This window comes from Tarenaya hassleriana, unplaced genomic scaffold (genome assembly GCF_000463585.1).
Source record: "Tarenaya hassleriana unplaced genomic scaffold, ASM46358v1 Cleome4, whole genome shotgun sequence".
In the NCBI taxonomy this organism is placed as follows: domain Eukaryota; kingdom Viridiplantae; phylum Streptophyta; class Magnoliopsida; order Brassicales; family Cleomaceae; genus Tarenaya; species Tarenaya hassleriana.
The window spans coordinates 3739656-3761375 of record NW_010966881.1 but is presented as its reverse complement, the minus strand read 5'-3'; the positions used below and the strand labels follow the sequence as shown (position 1 = coordinate 3761375).

At 38.7% G+C, this 21720-nt stretch overlaps 5 protein-coding genes and 1 pseudogene across 10 annotated transcripts; 3 read left to right on the top strand and 3 right to left on the bottom strand.

The window, feature by feature from the left end:
- Window positions 1-68: 68 nt before the first annotated feature.
- On the bottom strand, window positions 69-4407 carry LOC104823804 (mitochondrial inner membrane protein OXA1-like). Of its 3 annotated transcripts, none has more exons than XM_010555539.2 (10): window positions 4285-4407; window positions 2974-3406; window positions 2500-2590; window positions 2180-2227; window positions 1965-2023; window positions 1526-1610; window positions 1301-1432; window positions 1131-1217; window positions 995-1049; window positions 69-612 (listed from the first exon to the last, which is right to left on the bottom strand). In XM_010555539.2, exons 2-10 carry the CDS (start codon window positions 3396-3398, stop codon window positions 395-397), a joined length of 1200 nt encoding a protein of 399 aa, XP_010553841.1. In that variant the 5' UTR covers window positions 3399-3406; window positions 4285-4407; the 3' UTR covers window positions 69-394. The 3 variants fall into 3 exon arrangements, with proteins under 3 accessions (XP_010553841.1, XP_010553840.1, XP_010553842.1); XM_010555538.1 differs by lacking the exon at window positions 4285-4407 and adding an exon at window positions 3686-4278; XM_010555540.2 differs by lacking the exon at window positions 2974-3406 and having other exon boundaries at window positions 4285-4405.
- Window positions 4408-7305: 2898 nt separating this feature from the next.
- On the top strand, window positions 7306-10607 carry LOC109115975 (plant UBX domain-containing protein 9). Its single transcript, XM_019203766.1, has 10 exons — window positions 7306-7512; window positions 7956-8017; window positions 8132-8606; window positions 8698-8781; window positions 8857-8967; window positions 9212-9331; window positions 9475-9588; window positions 9899-10042; window positions 10129-10185; window positions 10331-10607. The coding sequence occupies exons 1-10, from the start codon at window positions 7429-7431 to the stop codon at window positions 10436-10438; spliced, it is 1359 nt and encodes a 452-aa protein (XP_019059311.1). The 5' UTR covers window positions 7306-7428; the 3' UTR covers window positions 10439-10607.
- A 139-nt stretch (window positions 10608-10746) lies between these two features.
- On the bottom strand, window positions 10747-11726 carry LOC109117089 (annotated as a pseudogene).
- Window positions 10849-15742, top strand: LOC104823803 (ERAD-associated E3 ubiquitin-protein ligase HRD1B-like). 3 transcript variants are annotated; one of them, XM_010555534.2, is made up of 11 exons: window positions 10849-10938; window positions 11046-11129; window positions 11293-11400; window positions 11854-11930; window positions 12168-12724; window positions 13106-13282; window positions 13910-14059; window positions 14201-14409; window positions 14612-14765; window positions 15098-15215; window positions 15426-15742. In XM_010555534.2, the coding sequence occupies exons 3-11, from the start codon at window positions 11394-11396 to the stop codon at window positions 15531-15533; spliced, it is 1557 nt and encodes a 518-aa protein (XP_010553836.1). In that variant the 5' UTR covers window positions 10849-10938; window positions 11046-11129; window positions 11293-11393; the 3' UTR covers window positions 15534-15742. The 3 variants fall into 3 exon arrangements, with proteins under 3 accessions (XP_010553836.1, XP_010553833.1, XP_010553837.1); XM_010555531.2 differs by having other exon boundaries at window positions 11046-11141; XM_010555535.2 differs by having other exon boundaries at window positions 11046-11141; window positions 11751-11930.
- A 202-nt stretch (window positions 15743-15944) lies between these two features.
- Window positions 15945-17095, top strand: LOC104823802. Of its 2 annotated transcripts, XM_010555529.2 has the most exons (3): window positions 15945-16072; window positions 16193-16295; window positions 16527-17095. In XM_010555529.2, the coding sequence occupies exon 3, from the start codon at window positions 16559-16561 to the stop codon at window positions 16832-16834; it is 276 nt and encodes a 91-aa protein (XP_010553831.1). In that variant the 5' UTR covers window positions 15945-16072; window positions 16193-16295; window positions 16527-16558; the 3' UTR covers window positions 16835-17095. The 2 variants fall into 2 exon arrangements, with proteins under 2 accessions (XP_010553831.1, XP_010553832.1); XM_010555530.2 differs by lacking the exon at window positions 16193-16295 and having other exon boundaries at window positions 15946-16072.
- A 151-nt stretch (window positions 17096-17246) lies between these two features.
- On the bottom strand, window positions 17247-20811 carry LOC104823800 (beta-glucosidase 32-like). The gene is made up of 13 exons (XM_010555528.1): window positions 20614-20811; window positions 20435-20504; window positions 20285-20340; window positions 20098-20173; window positions 19923-19994; window positions 19527-19614; window positions 19169-19424; window positions 18855-18973; window positions 18524-18741; window positions 18413-18444; window positions 18185-18287; window positions 17973-18081; window positions 17247-17584 (listed from the first exon to the last, which is right to left on the bottom strand). Exons 1-13 carry the CDS (start codon window positions 20776-20778, stop codon window positions 17410-17412), a joined length of 1539 nt encoding a protein of 512 aa, XP_010553830.1. The 5' UTR covers window positions 20779-20811; the 3' UTR covers window positions 17247-17409.
- Window positions 20812-21720: the final 909 nt, after the last annotated feature.

Sequence of the window (21720 nt, the reverse complement as noted above, 5' to 3'; positions counted from 1 at the left end):
AGAATTGAAATAAACATAACAAAATGAAAAAGAATTCAGATCGGATTCAAATTTACGAACACAAAACATAGAAAGATTCGTAATCATTTCGACCAAATTAGTAACCGATGAACTCGAAATACATGAATGATAAATATTTGACCAAAACTTATAATAGCCTATGGTTTTCTACATCCTTTGCAGATAGCAGCTTTAGACACTGCCCGGCCATGCTTCGAACCACATCCCACTCGAACCCTTATTTTCAAACCCCGGAAATAATCAAACTAAAACCCTAACCCAAAATAAAAAACTCGAGGCTCGGACGCGGCTACTGCCTTCCATCCTTCTCGATCTGTTTCTATGCCGTTTCCCGAGCTGAATCTCTAAAAAGTTTAGTGGGATGGACGGACAATCAACTCTTCGTGATCTTCTTCCTGTTTTTGACTTGCCTCTCCAGAGCTTTCAGCCTCTCGCTGATGGAACCTTGACGCAGAACCCTCGGGTTTACGAGCGGATATCGTCTGGTCCGCGAGGCTGTTGCTTCCGGATCGGAGGTAGGGTCACTGCTCGGCTCTAAAGGTGGCAGTTCGGGAATGCCCAACACCTTTTTAACTAGAGGCCGCTTTACCGCTGCATAAGATCACAGCAACAAACAACACCATGGAATGGATCAAGGACATGGAGAGACGTGTTTTAAAGAAAGGCAAAATTAGGGAAAAACTAACAAATAAAACCCGGTGTTTTAAGTTTTTTTCGACATTCTATGACCTCACTTTTTCAAGGCTCGTTTTAGTACCCGAACCTGAGTTTTGTATATTCCACATTCTAATACCCAAACTTTATAAAATTGCTAAAAAAAGGCGTAGTATTGATCAATCACAACTAATAGAAAAAGCCAAAACTACCATAAAAGGTGAAGTCTCGAAAGTCTAGATACTAAAACGAGGGTTTAAAAGCCGGGTTTTAAACGAGGTACCTTTTGCATCGACTGATAAAATTAAAGAAAACTTACCGACTCCAAACATGAGGGTGAACAGGTTGGATGTTATCCAGTAGAAGAATAAAGCCTGTGGTTAGAAAACAGGACAAAGTTTTCACACGGATTCTGGTTCTCTATCGAGTTTCAATGCAAGTAAAAACAAAGTTACCGCCGGAAACCCCATCGTCAATGGGACTGCGAGAAATGCATATCCCCGGCCAATGTTTTTCAATAACTTGCCCGCTTCTACATTAAACTGGAAGTAACCCCAGATTCAACATCAGAAGCTCACTCTACATATTTATGATTATTCACATTGTTAAAACGAACAGAGTTTACCTCGATGTGCATCCAGGCAGTCAATCCTGTTAGGACAGGGAGGATATACAAGCTATCAGGAGTTGTGAGATCAGTGAACCAAAATGCACCGCCGGTCTGGAAAGAAGGTACTTTCTCTACCATGCCTCTAACCTGTGTCCAAGGAAGTAAACCATGGAGATGAATGCAGTATCTGTGATAAGAAAACACAATGTCGGAGAGAATCTGAAGAGAAATGGTCTTTACTGCGAGGAAGAAGCACAAAAACACAGGTCCCTGAATAAAGAGGCCCATCATAGGAGCTAACATAGCCAACGGACCGATGCCATGTCTGTAAAATAACAAACATCATACCAAAATATCTTCCTCAACAACCCAAAAATGAGATAATTATGTCTAGGGGACAGAGAAGTAACGGGAGCGGTCCTCATTTATTCAAAACCATTGATTTTTTCCAGAATCTAGTTTTGCCCGTTTCCACAAGAACCAAGCCAGACCACATCATATGACCTAATGTTCCAGAATCCATTCACTGAAGACATGTATCAACGAATTCCGTACCAGTGTGGCAAGTATATAACTACAACGCCAAAGAGGCTAGAAATAAAGGCTTAGAGTAAACAAAGAAAAAGTGTCCATCCTACTCGAACTGGTTAACCTAAAGAAAAATTTAAATCCTGCTTACTTCTTATACAGAGCCTCCATTTGTTGTTGACCTTCCGCGATAGAAGTTGGGTCCATTCCCTGAACAAAACATAGCAAGAGCGAGGGAAGTCAAAGTTAATAAGAAGTTGACAAATCAAGGCCCGTCAAACTGTACTGTAGTCAATATAAACAGTAAAAAACTTGTAGCAGCAGAGTAGCAAGAGCGAGCACGTCCATGAGGCAAATGTTAAGTACCTTTTTTTTCATGTCCTCCCCGATTGACGGTAACTGAGACCTCACTAGCTGCATGATCGCAGAATGACTACTGATGAGTGCCAGTATTAACATAAGCATGCAAAACAAGAATGAATTGACCGAAAAAATAAATTAATGTGTATAGAAATCTCTTCTTTTGTAAATAGAAGTCTGTTGTTGCACAAAAGTAAGTGCATATGAAAGAAATAAAAGAATCACAAATTAGATGGTTCCCTGTTTGAAATGGCTTCATATACATGCCTCAAACTCAAATTAAGTGGTGATAAAGCACAATGGGGAAAAGGAATTAAGAAACACACCATCAATTTTGTAGTGGCTTTGATCTGTTTAACAAAGAGTGGAGCCAACATTGCTCGAATAAAGAGAGTTGAAAGAACAATGGATACCCACCTGTAAAAGGTTAAAAATAACTTCCATGAAACAATATCCCAAGTAGAGATGCAATTCGCAGAAATTACTTGATCCATAAGACGTGGGTAAAACACAGCCATTTTCAGCTAAGAGAAAACATTCAATCCTATTCCATCTTCTTAATGTTAACTGTCACTCAGCACATAAAACAAACGTCCTACAAAAATCTTTCCTATAATAGGAAAGAGAGGCCGATCCACCCTCTGACAAACAAGCTGACAAAATGAACCGCGTGATCAGTATGCCACTCAGGACCAAACCCAAGACGAGTATTTAGGAAACGCTTGTTGTATTCTTACAATCGACTCAAGGTAGATTGACCAAGATGAACAATACACTAAGAACAAACTTCAAGTTCTTACCAATCAAGGCCTGTGAAGGAATGCACCATGCCAATGCAATTTCGAAGAGCATCAACAGGAAAGAAAGAATCGGAAAATTCATAGACTCCAGTAGCCTGAGAAGTCACAGTTTGCAATGTCGTATCGGTTACGACTAGAGGGATGTCTGAACCATCCCCATGGAAACTTGACATATAACGGTGGAAAGCAAAACCAGATGTAGGAAACAGAGACAAATGTGAACATCCCCATGACATTTGCGAGGAAGCTGAGTTGTTACTAGAGGATCTTTGATGAAGAAAGCTGTGATAACTTCTTTGAGATGGTGTTTGGCAGAACGACTCCCCATCACAATCGTTATTATGAGTAATAATATAACAAGGAGATGGCTGGTAGCGACGAGCACTAAGTGTTGACCTTATAGACAAACCGCGCCTGAAGGCCATCGCCGAAACTGAAGAAAAATAATGCGAAAGTGTTTAACAGGCAAAGTATATAGCCAGCTAAACAGGATGTGTGATCATTACCGGATAGTCAGATACAAAATAGCACCACAGGCACAACCTATAAAACTGACCCAAGCAGGGAAATGTCTTTGGTTTTTAACCTTAAAGACCAGATAACTAATCAACAAACACACATTTTCTGTATATAAAGAAGACTACTTTACATAACTCAGGTGAAAAGTTAGGAACAAAGATTTAAAGAAAAAAACAGAAAAAAAAACAAAGACCTGAAATGAAGAACATCGGAATTGTCTGAATTGCAGGAAAACAAACAGAGAACATGAAACAGCCTGTTTGTAGAAGAAGAATCGTACAATGTTCACTGTGACAGAGAAAATAAAGATTGTTGTCTAAACGATGATACAAAAACAAAGCAGCTACACTGTTGGGGGAGACAATTGCACAAACAGAAAAGTGTGCAAACCCAAAAAATAAGAAGAAGAAGAAGAAGAAGCAGTAGCCATTTTAAAGACAGAGAAGGGCTACAGCTCAGACTCTTGCTAGCTCAATCCACGTAGAGATGAGAAATACTTCAGACGAAAAATCCGATTCTAAAGACCCAATACGCTAAAAGCAATAAACTTGGGATCGACAATGTTCCTAAACATTGAGGAAAACCCGCTTTACAAATACCCACAACAATCTGGAATCGAAAAACACGAACAGAACTAAAACGACATAAATAGATTAAAAAAAAATCCTTTGCCCAAATCTGGGGTCGCTTGAATCCGACAGGAACAGAAGCCAAAATCGAATAATACGAGAAATCGATGGATCGGGAGATCGACGAGAAAGAATTATCAAAGAGACAGATCGGGAGAAAAACCTGTGCAAATTGAATAATACGGCTTCTGGAGATGCAACAACCAGCGAAAGTAAAGGGTTTAGGGAGAGACCGCGAGGGTTTTCCCGTCCCGGTGAAGAAAATTCACATCTTGGGGGGATTTACCCAAAAAAACAAAATGAGAAAACAGAAAATTAACTTATAAAAATTTGCCTTTGTAAATGTAAATTTCATGTTTTTTTAACAGTACGGCGAGTAAATAATGGTAACTACTAACTACTGGGGTTACTGTTTTTTCCCGATTTGCATTATATATTTGATTGTATTTCATGTCTTTCGGACAGCAAAAGTCTTTAAATTCATGTCTTTAATGGGGCACAAGAAGGAAGGCCAAACAAAAACTATTATTTTATTTTAAAATTCAAGAATTCTCAAAAAAAAAAAAATCTTACGATTTAAATTACTTATATCAAACCTTTTTTTTTTTATACATATAAAAGCCAACGTTCTATCTACATAGATGTATGGCGGACCCAGGTAAAACTTTAATTGGGGGTAAAATTAATTTGATCATATGAATAAATTTAATTAACAGGGGATCTTTAATAATTTTATTAAAAAATTTATAAAACTTATAAAAAAATTACAAGTATTTAATTGGGTGAGTGGGGCCTGTGATCCCAAGTAAATACAGATAGGTTCGCCATGTATCCACAGGCCCATCCACTTATTTTTAAAAATAAAGCTCGACCGGAAATTATTAAATATTTAACAGCCGCCGCCGCCGCCGCCGCAACCTCCGCCTCCACCGCCGCCTCCGCCACCTCCGCCATCTCCGCCGGCGTAACCTCCTACGAAGACGCCGCCCGCATAGCGTTTCTTTTTACGGCCGCCGCTGTCTGAGTGGTCACCGCAGAAAAAAATGGCCATCGAAATGAGGGTAATGGAGATGAGGAACGTACAGATCCAGAAAGCTCCTCCGGCAAATCCATGGAGCTTATTCTCTCCCCAATCCCATTTCACAAATTCTCTCGCCATCTTTCACTAACGTTTCCTTCTTCTCTTTCTCTTCTTCAATGTTCATGCCTATGGGTGCGTATATATATATAATATATGGATGTTTCTCCAAGTCCGGTCATACACGGCAAAGGTAGATTAGAATATTCCAATTTGTCATTATATATATATATATATATAAGCAATATCTAAATGCAATATGTCTTTATAATAAATCACTATCGTGTAGTTTTGGTTTAAATTGTATTTTGAATACTTTTTTTTATAATCAGGAGCATTTCTTCTTTCTCATTAGTAGAATCGAACCAAGAAGAACCGGTTTTGTTATCTCGAAATGGTTTTGTCAACTCTAAACTTTTAGTTCACCCAATAGGGAATCATTTGCTCTTTATTTTAATGAATGAAAAGGAGAAAATGTATTCGATTCCTAGCGTATAATTATTAAAATTAGCGGTCAATAATATAAACTATTGAATCTACCGGAATGTTAAGAAAATAAGAAGAAATCACCTGGAAATTCCTTGAAGAAATATTGGAAAATAAAATCTAAATAGTACAGATCAGCTAAAACCACTTTTCCGTTGGATAAGTTACAAAGAGCTAAAAAAATATTTCAATAACTAATAAACATATATTAGATTTTTAAACGCAGTCAATTGGTTATACATTCATATTATATTGAGTTCGACACGGATTGGACCATCTTATTGTTTCTAATATTGAGTATAGGTAGAAGGTAAAAGTATTTTTTATTCGCATATACTTTAATTAGTTAATTATAATACATATACATGTTAGTAATAAAAAAAATACTTCGAGATTTGTTTTTTTTTTGTCATGGTGGCACGATGAACACTCCCGTACTACTATTGGAAAATAACTTGTAATTGTGCCGACAAGATTATTTTCCAAACGATGTTGACATTTTTTTTTAGAGAACGTTTGCACAAATATACCATTTTTAAAGAGATTGAAAATCTATATATTTTTTTTCTCGCTCTACAAAGTATAACTTTGTATAGGTTTTGGACAAAAATATCATCATGGTTTGTTATATCAAATACATGTTATGCCATTAACTTTCTCTCTCTAAAAATTAGGAAATCCAATAATAGATCCAGTGTGTAAAACATTATCCGAATAAACTGTTCGGAATTGGAAAAGTTACAGAAATTTGATTTCACTGTTGTGTATTTGGGAAAGAAAGGATGTACAGAAAGGTTTAAGGTAGTCTGTTACGTGGTTGGCCGGATGTACGAGACTTGCATGACCGGGAGGACGACTCGCCCAAATGTGTATGAGCCGGCCGGGGCCCGGAATATGATAAATAGTCCGGGTTTGGGAGCGTTATCACCATCCAGGTTTTTGAACAATGTTCCGATAGGACGAGACATCCAAAGTGTCCAATCTATTCCGTCCGGGGATTTCACAATTTGTCCGGGAGGAAGACGCGGAGGATTGTGTAGATTACTCTGACGTCTATGAATGAATTCCACTCATCCGGTATTGATGATTAATTATTTTTTAATTGTAAAGTTAACGAATTTATTGTGTTTGTGTAGATGTGGTTGTATTCCGTATTCGATCTATAGAAATATGCAATTTATTACCCTATACAATGATAAAACCACATCTTCTTCAACTCGATTGAATCTGAATAGAAGACAAAAGAGGTTGTTGGATACTCAGTCTAAAAATATCCATTAACACAAATTTATCAACGTAATACATTAAAGAGGAATAGATAAGAGTTGGTTTATATGCTTCAATAAAAATAAAATAAAATACTATTTATTGTAATTAAGCATGGGCTCAATAGGTAGTCTAGGCCCAAAAATCTTGTAGTGGGCCATAATATTATCCAATCAGACAACAAAAACGACGACGTACTCGCCGCTGGGGTGACGTGTCATATGTGCAAAGGAAACGATCCCTCCTCTCCTCGGGATCAAGAAAGATTACGTCTTTTCGTATTATACTTTTTTTTTTTGTATATTAAATGAAATAATATTTCTGTATTATACTTTTTTTAATGACATTTTAGGTGAATTTGCGCGCGTCTTTCGAGGCCCAACTTTCCTCTCTGTGCGAGTCACTTTGTCGAACAAAGCCACCGACGGATCTTTGCTTTCCGTTCCGGCGAATCTTCGTCGCTCGCGGTCATCGAAGATGGCGAGACCTACAAGAGACGCCATCCGATCGTATATTTCCATCACCGGCGCCTCGGAGTCACTCGCGATTCAGAGACTCGAGGTGCGTTTTCTCTGTTCCTGTCGTCTCCGACCGAACATTGCTCGACTTGCAGTCCGCCGAATTGCCATTACCTGTGTGATTTTATTTTCTTCCTGTGATCTGGAAGCCAATTAGCACTGTCAAATTCGAAACGAAATGGCTTTTTACGTCTCATTCGACACCGAAATTGATAATAGTAGTTGTACTTTCAAGTGCCTTATTTCTCAGAATATGGGGAACGGATTTTGCTAGCGTTTCTTCATCAACTATTTTCCAGTGAATGACTCCAATTCGGGGGTCCAGTTTATTAGTTATATGTGGCTTAGGTGGGTGAGGTGTGTATCATGTGTTACTAATTTTGGGGACCCGTAAAGAGAAGTTGGTTTCTGTACAGAGGAACTACAAATCCAATCAGATGTTTGTTTTTTGCTTTCTAAGAATTTGAATTCCCGAAAACTTGCCAGGAACATGGCTGCAATCTCGCTGAAGCTGTCAATGCCCATTTCAGGGAAATGGAAACGATCATGTATGAGTTTTCACAGCTTTACGGTGTTTGAGATTTCTGTCCTTATTCTTGTTTTGTTGCATAAGCTCTTTCTATTATTGCCTCTTTCTTACTCATTTGTGGTTATATGTCCAGCACAAATCCAACTTCAAGTGCTTACTCAGATTACAATATTGCGGAAGATAGCCGCCAGGTCCAAGTTAGGGACACTAGGCAAGGCACGCTTCCTTCCCTCTTTGCGGCTGCTAGAGCTTTCAGGCCATCTCTGCTACTGGATCCCAATTATAGAAGGAATATCCTCAGGCAGATTGGCGTCTCTGCTTTTACTGGTAGTCCCCCACCAGCCTCTCATACCGGAGAGGCAACCGGGTTCCCTGCTTACCCGATGGGGAGAAATGATCAGACCCATCTTTCTGGACCAGGACAGATCAGCGATTATGCTAGAACGTCATTTAGCCACGGATCTCAAATTGGTGGTGAGACTCACAGAGATGATGGTTCTTATCTGTATGACAACGATGCCGAGGAAGAAATGATCAAAGCCGCCATTGAGGCTTCCAAGGAAGATGTTCGAGATGTACATGGAAATAGGAGAAATACTTTGAGCAGAGTATGATAGCCTGGCCTCAACTTTTGTCGAAACTCTCTTGTACATCATGCTTTCCTTTTATTCTCTTCTAATCCTCAGTATCTACATGTAGGATTCATCTAACATTTTTTCTCAAGATGATGTTATCAAACGGGAAGATGAGGATCTTGCTCGTGCAATTTCGTTGTCCTTGGAGGTATCAGTAAATATCGGTTCTGTTCTGTACCTGCTCATGTCAATTATGCATGACTTTAACATGATTTGGTTCCAGGCGGAAGAGCTGGAGAATGCGATGCGAGAGCAAATAACTGAAATTCAGCCTCACCATATGGAGGATTTTGATCCACATAAATCTGGCACTAATGAGATAAACACACCTAAGGTACCAAGTTGGATTTATTCTTGGTCTAATACGCCTCGATGGTCCTGTCAGTCTTCGGTTCCATAATCCATTTGTTATGGTTTTGCAACTTATGTTCCTTTGTCACGTTCACCTACCAACATTTGCTGGCATATGTTCATGTGATAGACTAGGTTAACCTAACCACATGATTTTGTTGATATTCTGCGGGAAACTTGATTTGCTGATTAGAAACTTGCTAACTGAAAATCTTCTGACTTAAAAGCCTGGGAGTTCTTCAGTGCACCACGATCTTGAAGACATTAAACAAAAGCAGCCAATTGTTAATAGCTCTCACCATGAACATCATCTCCAGCATGTCGAATCTGCTCATGATCCTGACAAGGTGATTCTCTGCTGTAACGTCTGATGTTCCTTGCCACAGGAATAAGGAACTCGAGACTTTAGCTTGTCTATTCTACTGGTGTACTTGTGTTGTGCTCTTCTGACCTTCCTTCTTGGCTCCCTGTCTGATTTATTGAAAACTAGTGGGGCGGTATTCCTTCAACGGAGCTACATGAGGCAATTATGATGGAGAAAGCACTTTTTAATGGAATAGCAAATGATACTTCGCATAAACGTTCGCCGGGACATCACACAGAGGTAGCACTGAAGCAAAAGGCTTAAAATTCTGGTTTAATCTCCTTGCTTCTGTTAGGTGTTAGAACTCAAATACAAAGAACTCTGCACAGTAGGTCAAATTTTTACGCAAATCTTGACTGGATAATGCGAGGTCATAGTAAATGTTTTTTGCTGATGGTTCTTAAAATCACCACTTTTGACTAATGTTATACCTGAAGTTTATCTCAAAGGCGCCCTGGATTACCCAGCCAGTGAAAAGCCCATATCCTAAGCATGAACATATTGTTTGTTCGTCTTTTTACAATTGCCTTGGATACATCACTGGTGGCAGGAACGTGAGGGAATTTCAGCTGTGAAAGAATCATTTCTTCCTGTAGAACCGTCGGTAGACAATGAAGGTGCAATCACTCTACTTATTCGGATGCCAGACAGTAACCGTCATGGACGTCGCTTTCTTAGATCAGACAAGGTTAAGGTAAAGTTGAGGTTACACACAAGTGATTCCTGTGGCATATATTTACACTCCAAACTATCCTGACAGTTTTGCTTGCTGAATTGCAGTATCTGTTTGACTTCATAGATGCTGGTGGGGCAGTGAAGCCTGGAACATATAGAGTGGTAAGTTTCTTATGAGTTCCTCCTGTGCTGGTTGCGGTTATCCTTTGGATACTTTTTCTAGGTGCATGCCAGAAAATTACTACAGAGCATTTAAATGTGACGACGTTACAAGCCTTATGGATTATGATCTTCTGGGTGTGAACAGGTTAGACCATATCCTCGACGTGCTTTTAATCTTGATGATGGCGCATCAACTTTCGAGGAACTTGGTCTTACCAATAAACAGGAAGTGTTGTTCCTGGAACTGATTTAGCAACGTAACACCAAAGACATGTTCTGGAAGCCTTAGAAACCGTATCTTTGATACTCATAGTAGTATATTAGCTCTCTTCCTCTCTGTCATTTGATTTAAGAGAGTTTGAATTGACTAGAAGGCAAAGCTGTTTGTGAACCTCTTGTTAATCTCAGTTCAGTTGCTCTTACCTTCCAATGCAATATAAGCTTAGGGTTTTGTGGTAATTGATCTCTACCAAGTATCAATATGCTAAAAAAGCTTTTTCATCGTGCTATTTGTGTAATTTGCCTGTTCGGTTTTCCTCCCCTATCTCTGAGAAGAGAAGAGGCATTCTGTGAGTTCTTTTCTGTTACTTCAGCTCTTCTGGATTTTTTGGTGACAACAAAAGCAAAGGTGAGGGGAATGTATGAGCAATGGAAAAAAAAAGAGAGGAGGCGGTGACGGTTGAGAGATCTGGTCAGGGGCAGGATTGGTCCAGCACTGCTTCACAGCATACAAGATCTTCTCCCTTTCAAGAGGTCCGTTCTCATGATCCCCTATTCTCGCCTCCCACTGCATACCATCCTGTTATCTCCTTCACTCTCATCAACACATCTCTGATTATCACACTTCCCTTTGGTCGCAGGATCCTCTCCATCTCCAACAATATGTCTTCCATCTCGCATCGTCCCTTGTGCAGACGGAACACCGAGTCTGCATGGATGAAATGGTACGTCCTCGGGTAAGTTGACATCGCCTCACACCTGTAGCATATACCCGAATAAAATGGGCATGAGCAACTTTTTAACAGCAGAAAAACGTAGTTTGATATTAGGACTCTCTCTTTTTTTTTTTACCGGTTCTGATAAGTGCCGATCAATCCACGTTCATAGATAACATCAAGGGTGTTGAGTCTGGCCTCAACAGGGACGACGTTCATGACCCAGACTGGTCATTGACAAGAGCAGCAGCAAAGCCGCCGAGATGAGCATTCATGTCAAGTAAGTTTCTGAATCTCCCAGTCTCAGCGAATTGGTGGTCGAAGCGCTTGTAATAAGAAACCCTCTTCTCCCACGTCTCAAAGTTGCCTACAAAGTCACCGGGAGTGATACCTCAGACTTCCGCTGCTGATCCTCGGCGGACCAGCGTTTAATCTCTTGGGTTATTTAGCCAACGCTCCACCAGCTAAAATTAATAGAATATATATATATATATATATTTAGAAGAATTAAATATTTTTAAAATTTTTCATATTATTTATATATAAGATTTCTGATATATTAACGTTGCCAAAAAATAAAGAGTTAAAAAGTTTACACGTGTCAAGAAAGCATTGGTTAAACTGACGCAGAAGAAAGCGAGGGGAACGAACGATTTGTCGTCTTCGACACAAGTTTCGAATCTGAACCCAGAGGCCCGCTGGTTCTAATTTCTCTCCCATTCTGCGTCTACAGTCTGCATCCTTTCTTCTTCAACGCAACGAGGACATAACTCTCGGATTCTCTCGCTTGGACGTGATTTCTTCTTTTCCGTATGTTATTCATCTCTGATTTCTGTGTGAATTTCTCTTTCTATCAAATTATTTCGATCTCGTTCTCGTCGTCGATGTTTGTGAATATTGGAAAACTAGTTTCTCCGGGTGTGTCGGTGGGCAAATTTCGATTTTAGTTTACAGTTCCTTGCTTTAACTTCATCAATGGAATTCCAAATCTGGGTTTTTTTTCTTCTCTATGTATGATGTGTTGAAACCTGTGTTCATGTGTTGAAGGCGCGAAGAAGCGGCGGAGAGACAATGATTCGACTTAGGGTTTACGCTGGCCTTAGTTTGTTCGCGACCTTGGCTGTGGTTTATCATGCTTTTAGCAGCAGAGGTCAATTTTACCCGGCGATGGTGTATCTGTCGACATCTAAGATCAGCTTGGTGCTTCTTCTAAACATGTGTTTGGTCATTATGTTCATTCTATGGAAATTGGTCAAATGTGTGTTTCTGGGTCCCCTTAGAGAAGCCGAGATCGAGAGGCTGAACGAGCAAGCTTGGAGAGAGCTCATGGAGATTCTCTTCGCCATCACCATTTTCAGACAAGACTTCTCTGTCGTTTTCCTCGCCATGGTCGTGACTCTTTTGTTGATCAAGGCTTTGCATTGGATGGTCCAGAAAAGAATGGAGTACATCGAGACTACTCCATCTGTGCCTACTCTGTCACATGTTCGTATAGTCACTTTCTTGGGTTTCCTCCTCCTCCTAGATGGTATCTTTATTTTCAGTTCTTTGCGGCACTTGATTCAAACACGGCAGGCTTCGGTTTCTCTCTTCTTCTCATTTGAGTAAGCATCTTTTCGCTTCCTTTTATGTTATCCTTGGAATTAACTGGTACTATTGGGCTTGTTGGGTCTTTCTTATTTCTTTGGCTTAGTGCTTAGATTGGTCAAGAATCCTATTATACCTTGGGAGAGAGTTATTAGAAAGAGGCAGTTGTCAAGAGGGTATGATTTTCTGGATATCATTCTTTACGATGTATGTTGAATCTATGTTAATCATGTCCCGAATATGTAGTTCTATGATTTTCTGGATTTTCTTTTACCTTCCTTTTTGGTTGATTTTTGCTTTCAGAGAATTGTGGTTTAGAAATTTGTTTTCCGTTTCAAACTTTCTAGACTCTGAATCATGCTACCTGTTGTCCTTTACCTTATAATTTTTTGTTGCAGGTACCTGATAATGGCAACAACAACTGTTTCGATCATGGTAAAATATGTTTTCTATGTCAGCGATTTGATTATGGAAGGTCAATGGGAAAAAAAGCCAGTATATACATTCTACCTGGAACTTATCCGAGACCTGCTTCACCTGTCTATGTATATCTGCTTCTTCGTTGTGATATTCATGTAAGTTTCCGATTTGAGTCCATATTTCATTTCACCAATCCAAATCTTAGATATCATGCCTGGGTGGAAAATGGAACCCACACTAACTAATCAAATCAATGATGCTGAAGTCATAGCAGTTGCTACTGTTAAGTTAGTTTTGTCCTTCTATCTACTCTATATAACTGTATATTGGTTCGCAGAGTAATTCTACTTGCACAGCACAATCCCTACCTATATTTTTATCTCTCTTGGCAAAATTTTGGTACTTTGGAGACTGATTTATGAATGGGAGGAAAAATAAGTTGCCACAAAATCAAATAAAGCATCTGATCAATCTATGAATCTGATATTCAACAAATTTCCATGCAACTTGTTTTGTATAATTTGGGATGTCATAATGATGCATCAATAGTGGTTTCAGGGGAGGAATTGATGGTATTTGGGGAAGGTTTTAATAGTTCTTTTACTGAATCATGTCTATTAGATTCTTCATTTGCTATTGAAGGACATATTTGCCTCACTTATCTTATAACATACAGTATAATGCATGTCCAGTTGAGAGATGCTTGAACTTTGCATAGTTCTATGCCATTTTCGTCCCAAATGTGTTCATGTCTAATTTTGAACGTTTACATCTATTTTTAGGAACTATGGTGTTCCCCTGCATTTGATACGGGAGCTCTACGAAACTTTTAGAAACTTCAAAATTCGTGTTGCTGATTACCTTCGATATCGTAAAATCACTTCTAACATGAACGATAGGTTTCCTGATGCTACTCCTGAAGAACTCATTGTGTAAGTTTCAGATATCCCCAGAAGATTTATATTTATTAGTTCTTGAAATATTTTCTTATCTCTTTGTAACTTCTCCAAAATCACCTACTGCTCTAGGAAATTCTCTACTGTGACCCTTCATTTCTTCCTTTTGATATGCAGAAATGACGCTACCTGTATCATATGCCGGGAAGAAATGACTACTGCAAAGAAACTTATATGCGGGCATCTGTTTCATGTGCATTGTCTGCGGTCATGGTTGGAGCGCCAGCACACATGTCCTACATGCAGAGCGCTTGTTGTTCCTCCTGAAAATGGTACATCAGCTGCCACCGGACAACATGGATCACGCCAAGATTCTCCTCAGCAGAGTATTCATCTTACTTCCCTCATGCATTTCCATTTAGGATGTCATTTTATATACTTTGCTGATGTTGTTGTTTGAGATTCTCGATGTTTTGAGTTATACGATCTCTGAGTCTGGCTTCTGTAAGTACTGGTGTCCTTTATTTTCATGGATTTTGGAGGTTTCAGTTTGTTTGTTTGTTTGTTTGTTTTTGGCAATGGGAACAGGAACAGGTGCTTCAAGTTCAGATGGTCAGCCTTCTTCTGTTGCTGCTTCCAGTGATAATTTGAGCAGGCACCATGCCAGGCTTCAAGCTGCTGCTTCTGCAGCTTCCATATATGGAAAATCATTTGTTTATCCATCAGCAAACACCTTAGCCTGGTATGTATATCTTACCATATACACCTGCATTTCTTGTTTTGCTGGGCTTTAGCACTAGAATTTAGAGTGGAGTGAAGATATGAATTTCCCGTTAGCTTCATAATCATTCATCCAACAGAAACAGTAGACCGCCTAACTGAAATGTCACTGCATGGCCTGAATAACAAGTTTTCATGCAAGAAAATCTTAGCAATCTAAGGATTAAAGACCAAGGAATCTCGTTCACTTGCCCTTTTTACCCGCGCAGCCATTTTACAACCCTTGTTATCCTCATCTAAGAGTATGTTAGAAAAAGAAACTAACACAGAGGTTTGATGCATTATTGCGTCAAGGTCTCCGGGCTATTCCGCAGTTCCTCAGGCGGGTATACCTGGTTCAGATGCCAATCCCGAGATCTCAGAGGCTCAGCTGGTGGAAGACCAGAGGAAATTTCTCCAGTCCCAGATTGAGGTAAGCCTCCACAGATCTCACCAAACGATTTCAACCTTTGATTTCCACAAACTATAATATTCTTCCGTCCAGTTGTTAATCATATGATATGACCATTGGATTAACAAAATACCTACTTTAGACAGAAGCATGCCCCGTGCAATGAGACGCCGGATTTGGAGTGTGGTAGTTTTAGTTTTTAAAGGTTTGATCTTTATCGATCCTATGCAGGTGTTACGAAACCAATTACGTCTTCTTGAGAAACCCGAATTCAAAGATTCCGCGGCAGCAAACGGTAACGATGCAAAAGGAAAATCGATTGTGGAGACGGCCGAATGAGAGTATAGATAGCCGGATAGGGAAGGTGGTGGATGGACTTGGATCGGATCTGTGTGTAAATGGTTCTTACCGAGAAAGTTTTCAAAGTGAAGGGTTGAACCAGACATGCATGATTTTGAAAGTGTAAATGTTATGCTGCTCTTCTCATGGTGGATCATATATGAACAGAATTATGATATTCCGGTCCGGTTCAGTTATTTTTCGAATAACCGATTGGGTATACAAGTGGAAATAGAGCTTGGTTAACTAATTTTATTGACGTCACGAATTGATTCACCAACCATTTTTTTTTAAATATTTACTCATCTCTTAAAAAAAGATCAGGCCGCGGTGAATTTCACGCGCGATTAGCCCGAGTGGGTGTTTACAAGCGCGCGTGATTTTTTTTTTTTAATCAGAATAAAAAGAAGATAGTTGCCTTCGTTTCCTTCTCTCCGTTTCGAATGCTTCCACTGATTGTGGTGTGTCAGTTCGATATTCTCAGATCGGACTATCAGTGTGCGTATTAGGTTCCAGTGTTGGATTCTCATCCTTTTCGGGTAATTTCAGTATTCGTGTTCTTCGCTGCTGTTGCTCTGATTTCCGATGCGTTGTTTTGTGCTTGATAGTTTGATTGCCACTATGGATTCAGCTCAAACGAGGTTTTTCGATTTTTTTAGGAAAAATTCGATTCCAGCTAAATCGCGTAGACGTTCTCGATGCCTTGCGGGAGCTGCATGAGAATGGAAAAAAGGAGTTTATCGGAATTGATAATATGATTAAGTATGCTCGAATCTGGAATTTTGTGTTTGAATCGCATCGTATATTGAGCTACTTCTTCAAATTACACTAAAAATTGTTGAGATTTCTCTGTCTAATTGGTGATGTTGATCTCTTGTTGTCGATTTGTGCCGCCGCATTTGTTGCTTCCCACAAGGTGTTCGACGAAATTACTCAATGGGCTTCTAACAATGAACAAGCCATGTGACAATGCGTGAATCTTCCATTTTGCAGGAAAACTCTCTCTTTTTTCATCACCGAGAAACATGAAAAGCTTGATTTGGTTAACAGCAGAAGAAGCCGCGAAAAACAGGGGACGGGTTCTTTCGCTGTACCGCCAAATACTGAGGAGCCTCAACTCCCCGAAACTGCAGCTCAGTTACGCATCGAGGCTCGCAAAAAAAGCCGAGGCTAGAACCATCTTCCTGTTCGGAGCCGAGGAGATATCCAAACACAACATCGCCGACCTTATCGACACGGCGGAGTATGCTCTTTCCCAGCTGAAACAGGGTAAGATCCCTAAGAACACCACTCAGTATTGAGGTAGTAAATGAGCTTGCCTTTGTCTCTCTCACTTGCAATCGACTTGGGTTAGGGTTAGGTTTTTCAGACTGTGGTCTGGTTTCGAGTTAGAGATACTGTTATAAGTGGTCTGAGCCGAACTGAAAACCGAACTGAATTCAGCTCAGATCAGTTTGTAACTTGCGTATCTGTTCGGTTTCGCCCTGCCCTAGACTATGAAGCAGCTGTCCCCATTTGCAAGAACTCAAATCATTGGCAATAGCAATCTTTTCTTCTTCTTTTGCATTTTTTGAAACAATCTTTGATTGACTCGGATGATACCGAGTCATAAAAAAAAATATATTAAGAATTTGACTATACACACATAATTAAAAGAATATCGAGCTTTTCTTTTAATGAAATTTCAATTTATATATTCATAAAAAGTTGCTATACAGCAAAAGAGACAAACATTCCCATACAGATAGATGGAGAGTACAAAGAATACATGTGTGTATGTATACATATATCATTTATAAAAGCAAATATAAATACATAAGTAATTGAAGAAAGAAAATAAATATATGTATATGCACACACAGAGAATAAAATCAGTTTAGTTTTTCGCAAGGAATTTGCTGTACCACTTGGCCGATTCCTTGGGATAGCGTTTGAGGTTGTCTTGGAAGTCGACAAAGTAAAGACCAAACCGAACGCTGTATCCTAATTGCCACTCTAAGTTGTCCGTTAAGGCCCATGCAAAGTACCCTTTCACATTTGCTCCATCCTCCCTGCAATATCATAAAAGAATATAAAAAATACCATTATGTATTAGAATCCAGATTCAATTAGTAATGATTCAACATTAGTATATCCAATGTTTGTATATGTTAAGAACAACCGAATAACACATTGAATCTGACTCGGATCCGATATAAAGACTGAATGATCGTAATTTTATTTCAAACCAGAAAAATGAAACCCGAATGAACTATATGAAAAATATCGAAACCAAACAAAATAGGAAATTTCTTTAGGAAATTAGCGTTGCATGTTAATAAAAACCTAAGCCGAACTAAACCCGAACAAAAATTTTACTCAACCTACTCCAACATTAAAACGAACTTTCTTAAAACCAAACCGGAACCCGAAATATCAACCCATAGTCTTTGGACTTACTTGATGGCCTTGAGAAGGCTCACGAGATGCCTTTGAACGTAATCCTTCCTTCCTTTGTCCCTGAGAGCTTCCTTAAGTGGTAATGTCTGATTGTTGACATCACTGTACCCTGTATTTGCGGAAATCACATTTATATGTGTATTGATTAGCTTATACATAGTGTTCAAAATTTTTGTAACAAAAGCTAACGTTCGTTTTACATACGAACGTACCATTTTCCGTGATGTACATGACAGGATTCTTGTAACGATCTTTTGTATACTTCACTATTTCTCTCATACCCTTTGGATAAACCACGACGTTAGCCGAAGCAGCCTGTCACAGTTTGTGAAAAAGAAGATGAGAAAACATATGCCATTAAAAAATCAATCTTATAAGCCATACACACACACACATATATATATATATATATATATATATATAATATGATTCATACGCACCGTTGGGCCGATAGGAACTCCATTCTTCTCGGCTGCGAATTAACGACAAAAAAACGTCGAATCAATACATATATATATAGAATCACTGATGGTGCAAGATATTAAACTTACTTCTCCTGTCAGCATGTGCGTCAGTGGTGTATCTTGGTTTAGTAGGATCTACGTTCTTGAGATCGGCTGCGTAGTTGGTAGAATAGTAATTGATTCCGACATAATCGTAGGAGTTCTTGAGCTTCCGAGATTCGCTATGGCTGAACCGAGGCAATCGTTTCCCCAGAATTTTCTTCATGCTTTCTGGGTAATCCCCATATGTCATTGGATGCATGTGCCTACGTACATATATACACACACATATATATAAACACATACAATACATGACCTGTGAAGTTATATTCGTTTAGCCCATGATATACATGCATATATATAGTGTATTTATAATTACCATCCATATTCAAAGTCGAGGACTCGTTGGGCGGCTTCTTTATCAGCAGGAGTGTTGCTGTATGGAACGTACCATACCGGAGAGTGCGCCATTCCTATCTTGGCTTTGATGCTTTGGCACTGTATATGTGTACCATTATCGTTCTTTGTTAGACATCGCGATAAATCACATGTTATATGAAATGGTGATTTCACGCACGTGTTTTAAAAGATCTAAACGGGAAATAACTTGCGTAAAACGATGATTTCATGCATTTTCAAACGATTTCAATTACTGTGTATACGATTGTATAGACGAAGAAAGTACGTACGTACCTTTTTGCATTTCCTGAACTCCTGGACTCCGGCGGCGTGGGCGAGAAGAATGTTATGAGAAACGATGTAAGGCTCGGTGGCGGAATTACCTGCCTCGCACTCGGGATTTACGAATTTGGAGCATCTTCCCGGAGCCTTGATGCCTCGATCGTAACCGGCCACACTGTACACCTTTGGCTCGTTGAACGTCGCCCAGAATTTCACTTTGTCCCCAAACTCTTGGAAACATATCTTGGCAAATTTTCTATAGTCCTTGCTGAATATGTTGAAATTACATCAAATGGTTGCGACAAAGTTTATTTCGAAATGGTTATAATTAATAAATGACATTTAATTGGTGAATTTAGTAACAACTCACACGACTCGACGGCTCAAAAAGCCACCGTATTTGTCTTCAAGGACTTGAGGTAGATCCCAATGGAATAGAGTTACCGATACTTGCAAGCCTGCGTACATACGTGCATGCATGCATGCATGCAGAGTTCATGGTTCGTTATATGATGCGGCAATAAGTAAAGACAATAATATATTGCTTTCGTGAGAGAAATTTAAAAAATATATATATATATATATATATCGAGCACTAGGTTAAGTTTTGTTGTTTTGGGATACGGGTTTTTCGAATTTTTTTTTTTTTATGTTAAATTGGGTTATTTTCAAATTTTCTATTTTTATATTATTTTTAAATTTAAATCAAAATCGTTTCGTATCATCAAAATATGCAAGTGGATTAATTTCAGAATAGAAAGTTGACCATTTTTAACGAGCTCGTTGATGACGCTTTTGTAGAACTTGATTCCCTCCATGTTCTTGTGGCTTCCTCCCCCTGAATTTACAAAACAAAATTAAGAAAAAATATTTTAATTAATTTTGCGAAGCTAAAAATAAAATCATTAATTCATACAATAATCAAATTCAAATGCACTTACGAGGCAATATTCTCGACCATGAGATCGACATCCGGAAAACATCGCTGTTCAACTCCTTCATCAGCTTGATATCGTCCTGTTACATCATGTTCTTGCGTTATATATATAAATATATGTATATCCATATCGAATGGTAAAAACGTTATAACAAGTGCGAGACCATTTCATTCAAACCACAATTATTTACCTTGTAACGATGGTAAAAATCAGCCGCAACATCCCCGGTGTTGAAGTTGTTTCTCGCTGTACAACGAAAAATTATCGATTATTTTCCATCTCTATCGAATAAATCCGCTAAAAAACGTTCGAAACCGAGGGAATATAACTCGAGAAAGACCTGGGAATTTATGAGTGAAAGTGTCCCATATGCTCGGAGACCTACCACCTTCATTCCACGCACCTTCGACCTGATCATTCAGACAAAACATCAAAAACCCGTAAAACACAAAAGAACTTAACCTAATTTCGAAGGTAACGATATACATATATATACACATATGTTTTAGATTTGTGTACTTGATAAGAAGCAGAGGCAGTTCCGAAGAGAAAATGTTTAGGAAAACAGCTACGATTAAACGAAGGGCTTTTGACATTGTAGCAATCCGGAGTTTTGGCCGCAGCTCTGCAGCTTACGGCAAAGAAAAGCCATAAACCGATCGTTACCGCCTTTCGGATCGCCATTGTTATCAGAAAAGTTTTCTTGGATTGGAAGTAATGATAAACTATCAACCCTTTATATAGAGTTGAGCTCTACATGAAATGGCAAACCGTTTTTTGTTTTAAGATCATATTTAAAAATCTATATATAGAAGAGTTTTCTTTGTCTTTGGCTGTATCTAATTGGAGTCGACAAAATTTTCAAATGGGTTTTTGTTTCGGTTGTGATTGTTGGCTCATGAACATGATCCTTTTTCTGGTCTACGTTATTAACTAAAATCTTGTCTGAAACAAGAGAGAGATGGATAAATTTAGATGTCCATGTCCATCTTTTTTTTGTCCCTCGTTCTGTTTGCTGTAGTTTTTGTATTTGTTGTTTTGGAATATGTTATTTTTGTGTATATTGACTCATTGTTTACTTTTAGTTAAGACATCACATTTTTTTTTCCATGTTGACCAATTTACATGACTTGTATCTATATAAACTTTTCATAATTATTCAGATAATATATTTTCAAATTTTTTTTCTTTTTACAGGGAAATATCCATTAACTTTTAAATATCAAACAACAAATCCCTTGAAACAATTAGATGATGATCATCATGGCCATGGGCATGTTGCAAATAATGACAGAGCAAAGGGCAAAAAGCTTCATCATCATGGCCATGGGCATCAATCTGATCCCAACTCAATAAAGAGATCCTAAAATGGGGCTAAGAACTTTAAGACAAAACAAAAATAAAAACTTTTTCTTAAATTTTAAGCTATACTCATAAATTGAAAGCATAATCAAATCAACCAAGAAAAGATTAGCTGCAAGGACAATGGGAATCATAGTACATTCATGATACCATCTTCTACTTCTAGTTGCTGCTGCTTGTACTCTTTTTCTTAAGCAGATTCTCGAACTTTCGGAGCAAAGGCTTATTTTTCTTGAGTTGTTGATCTTTTGTCAGTAGGCTTCC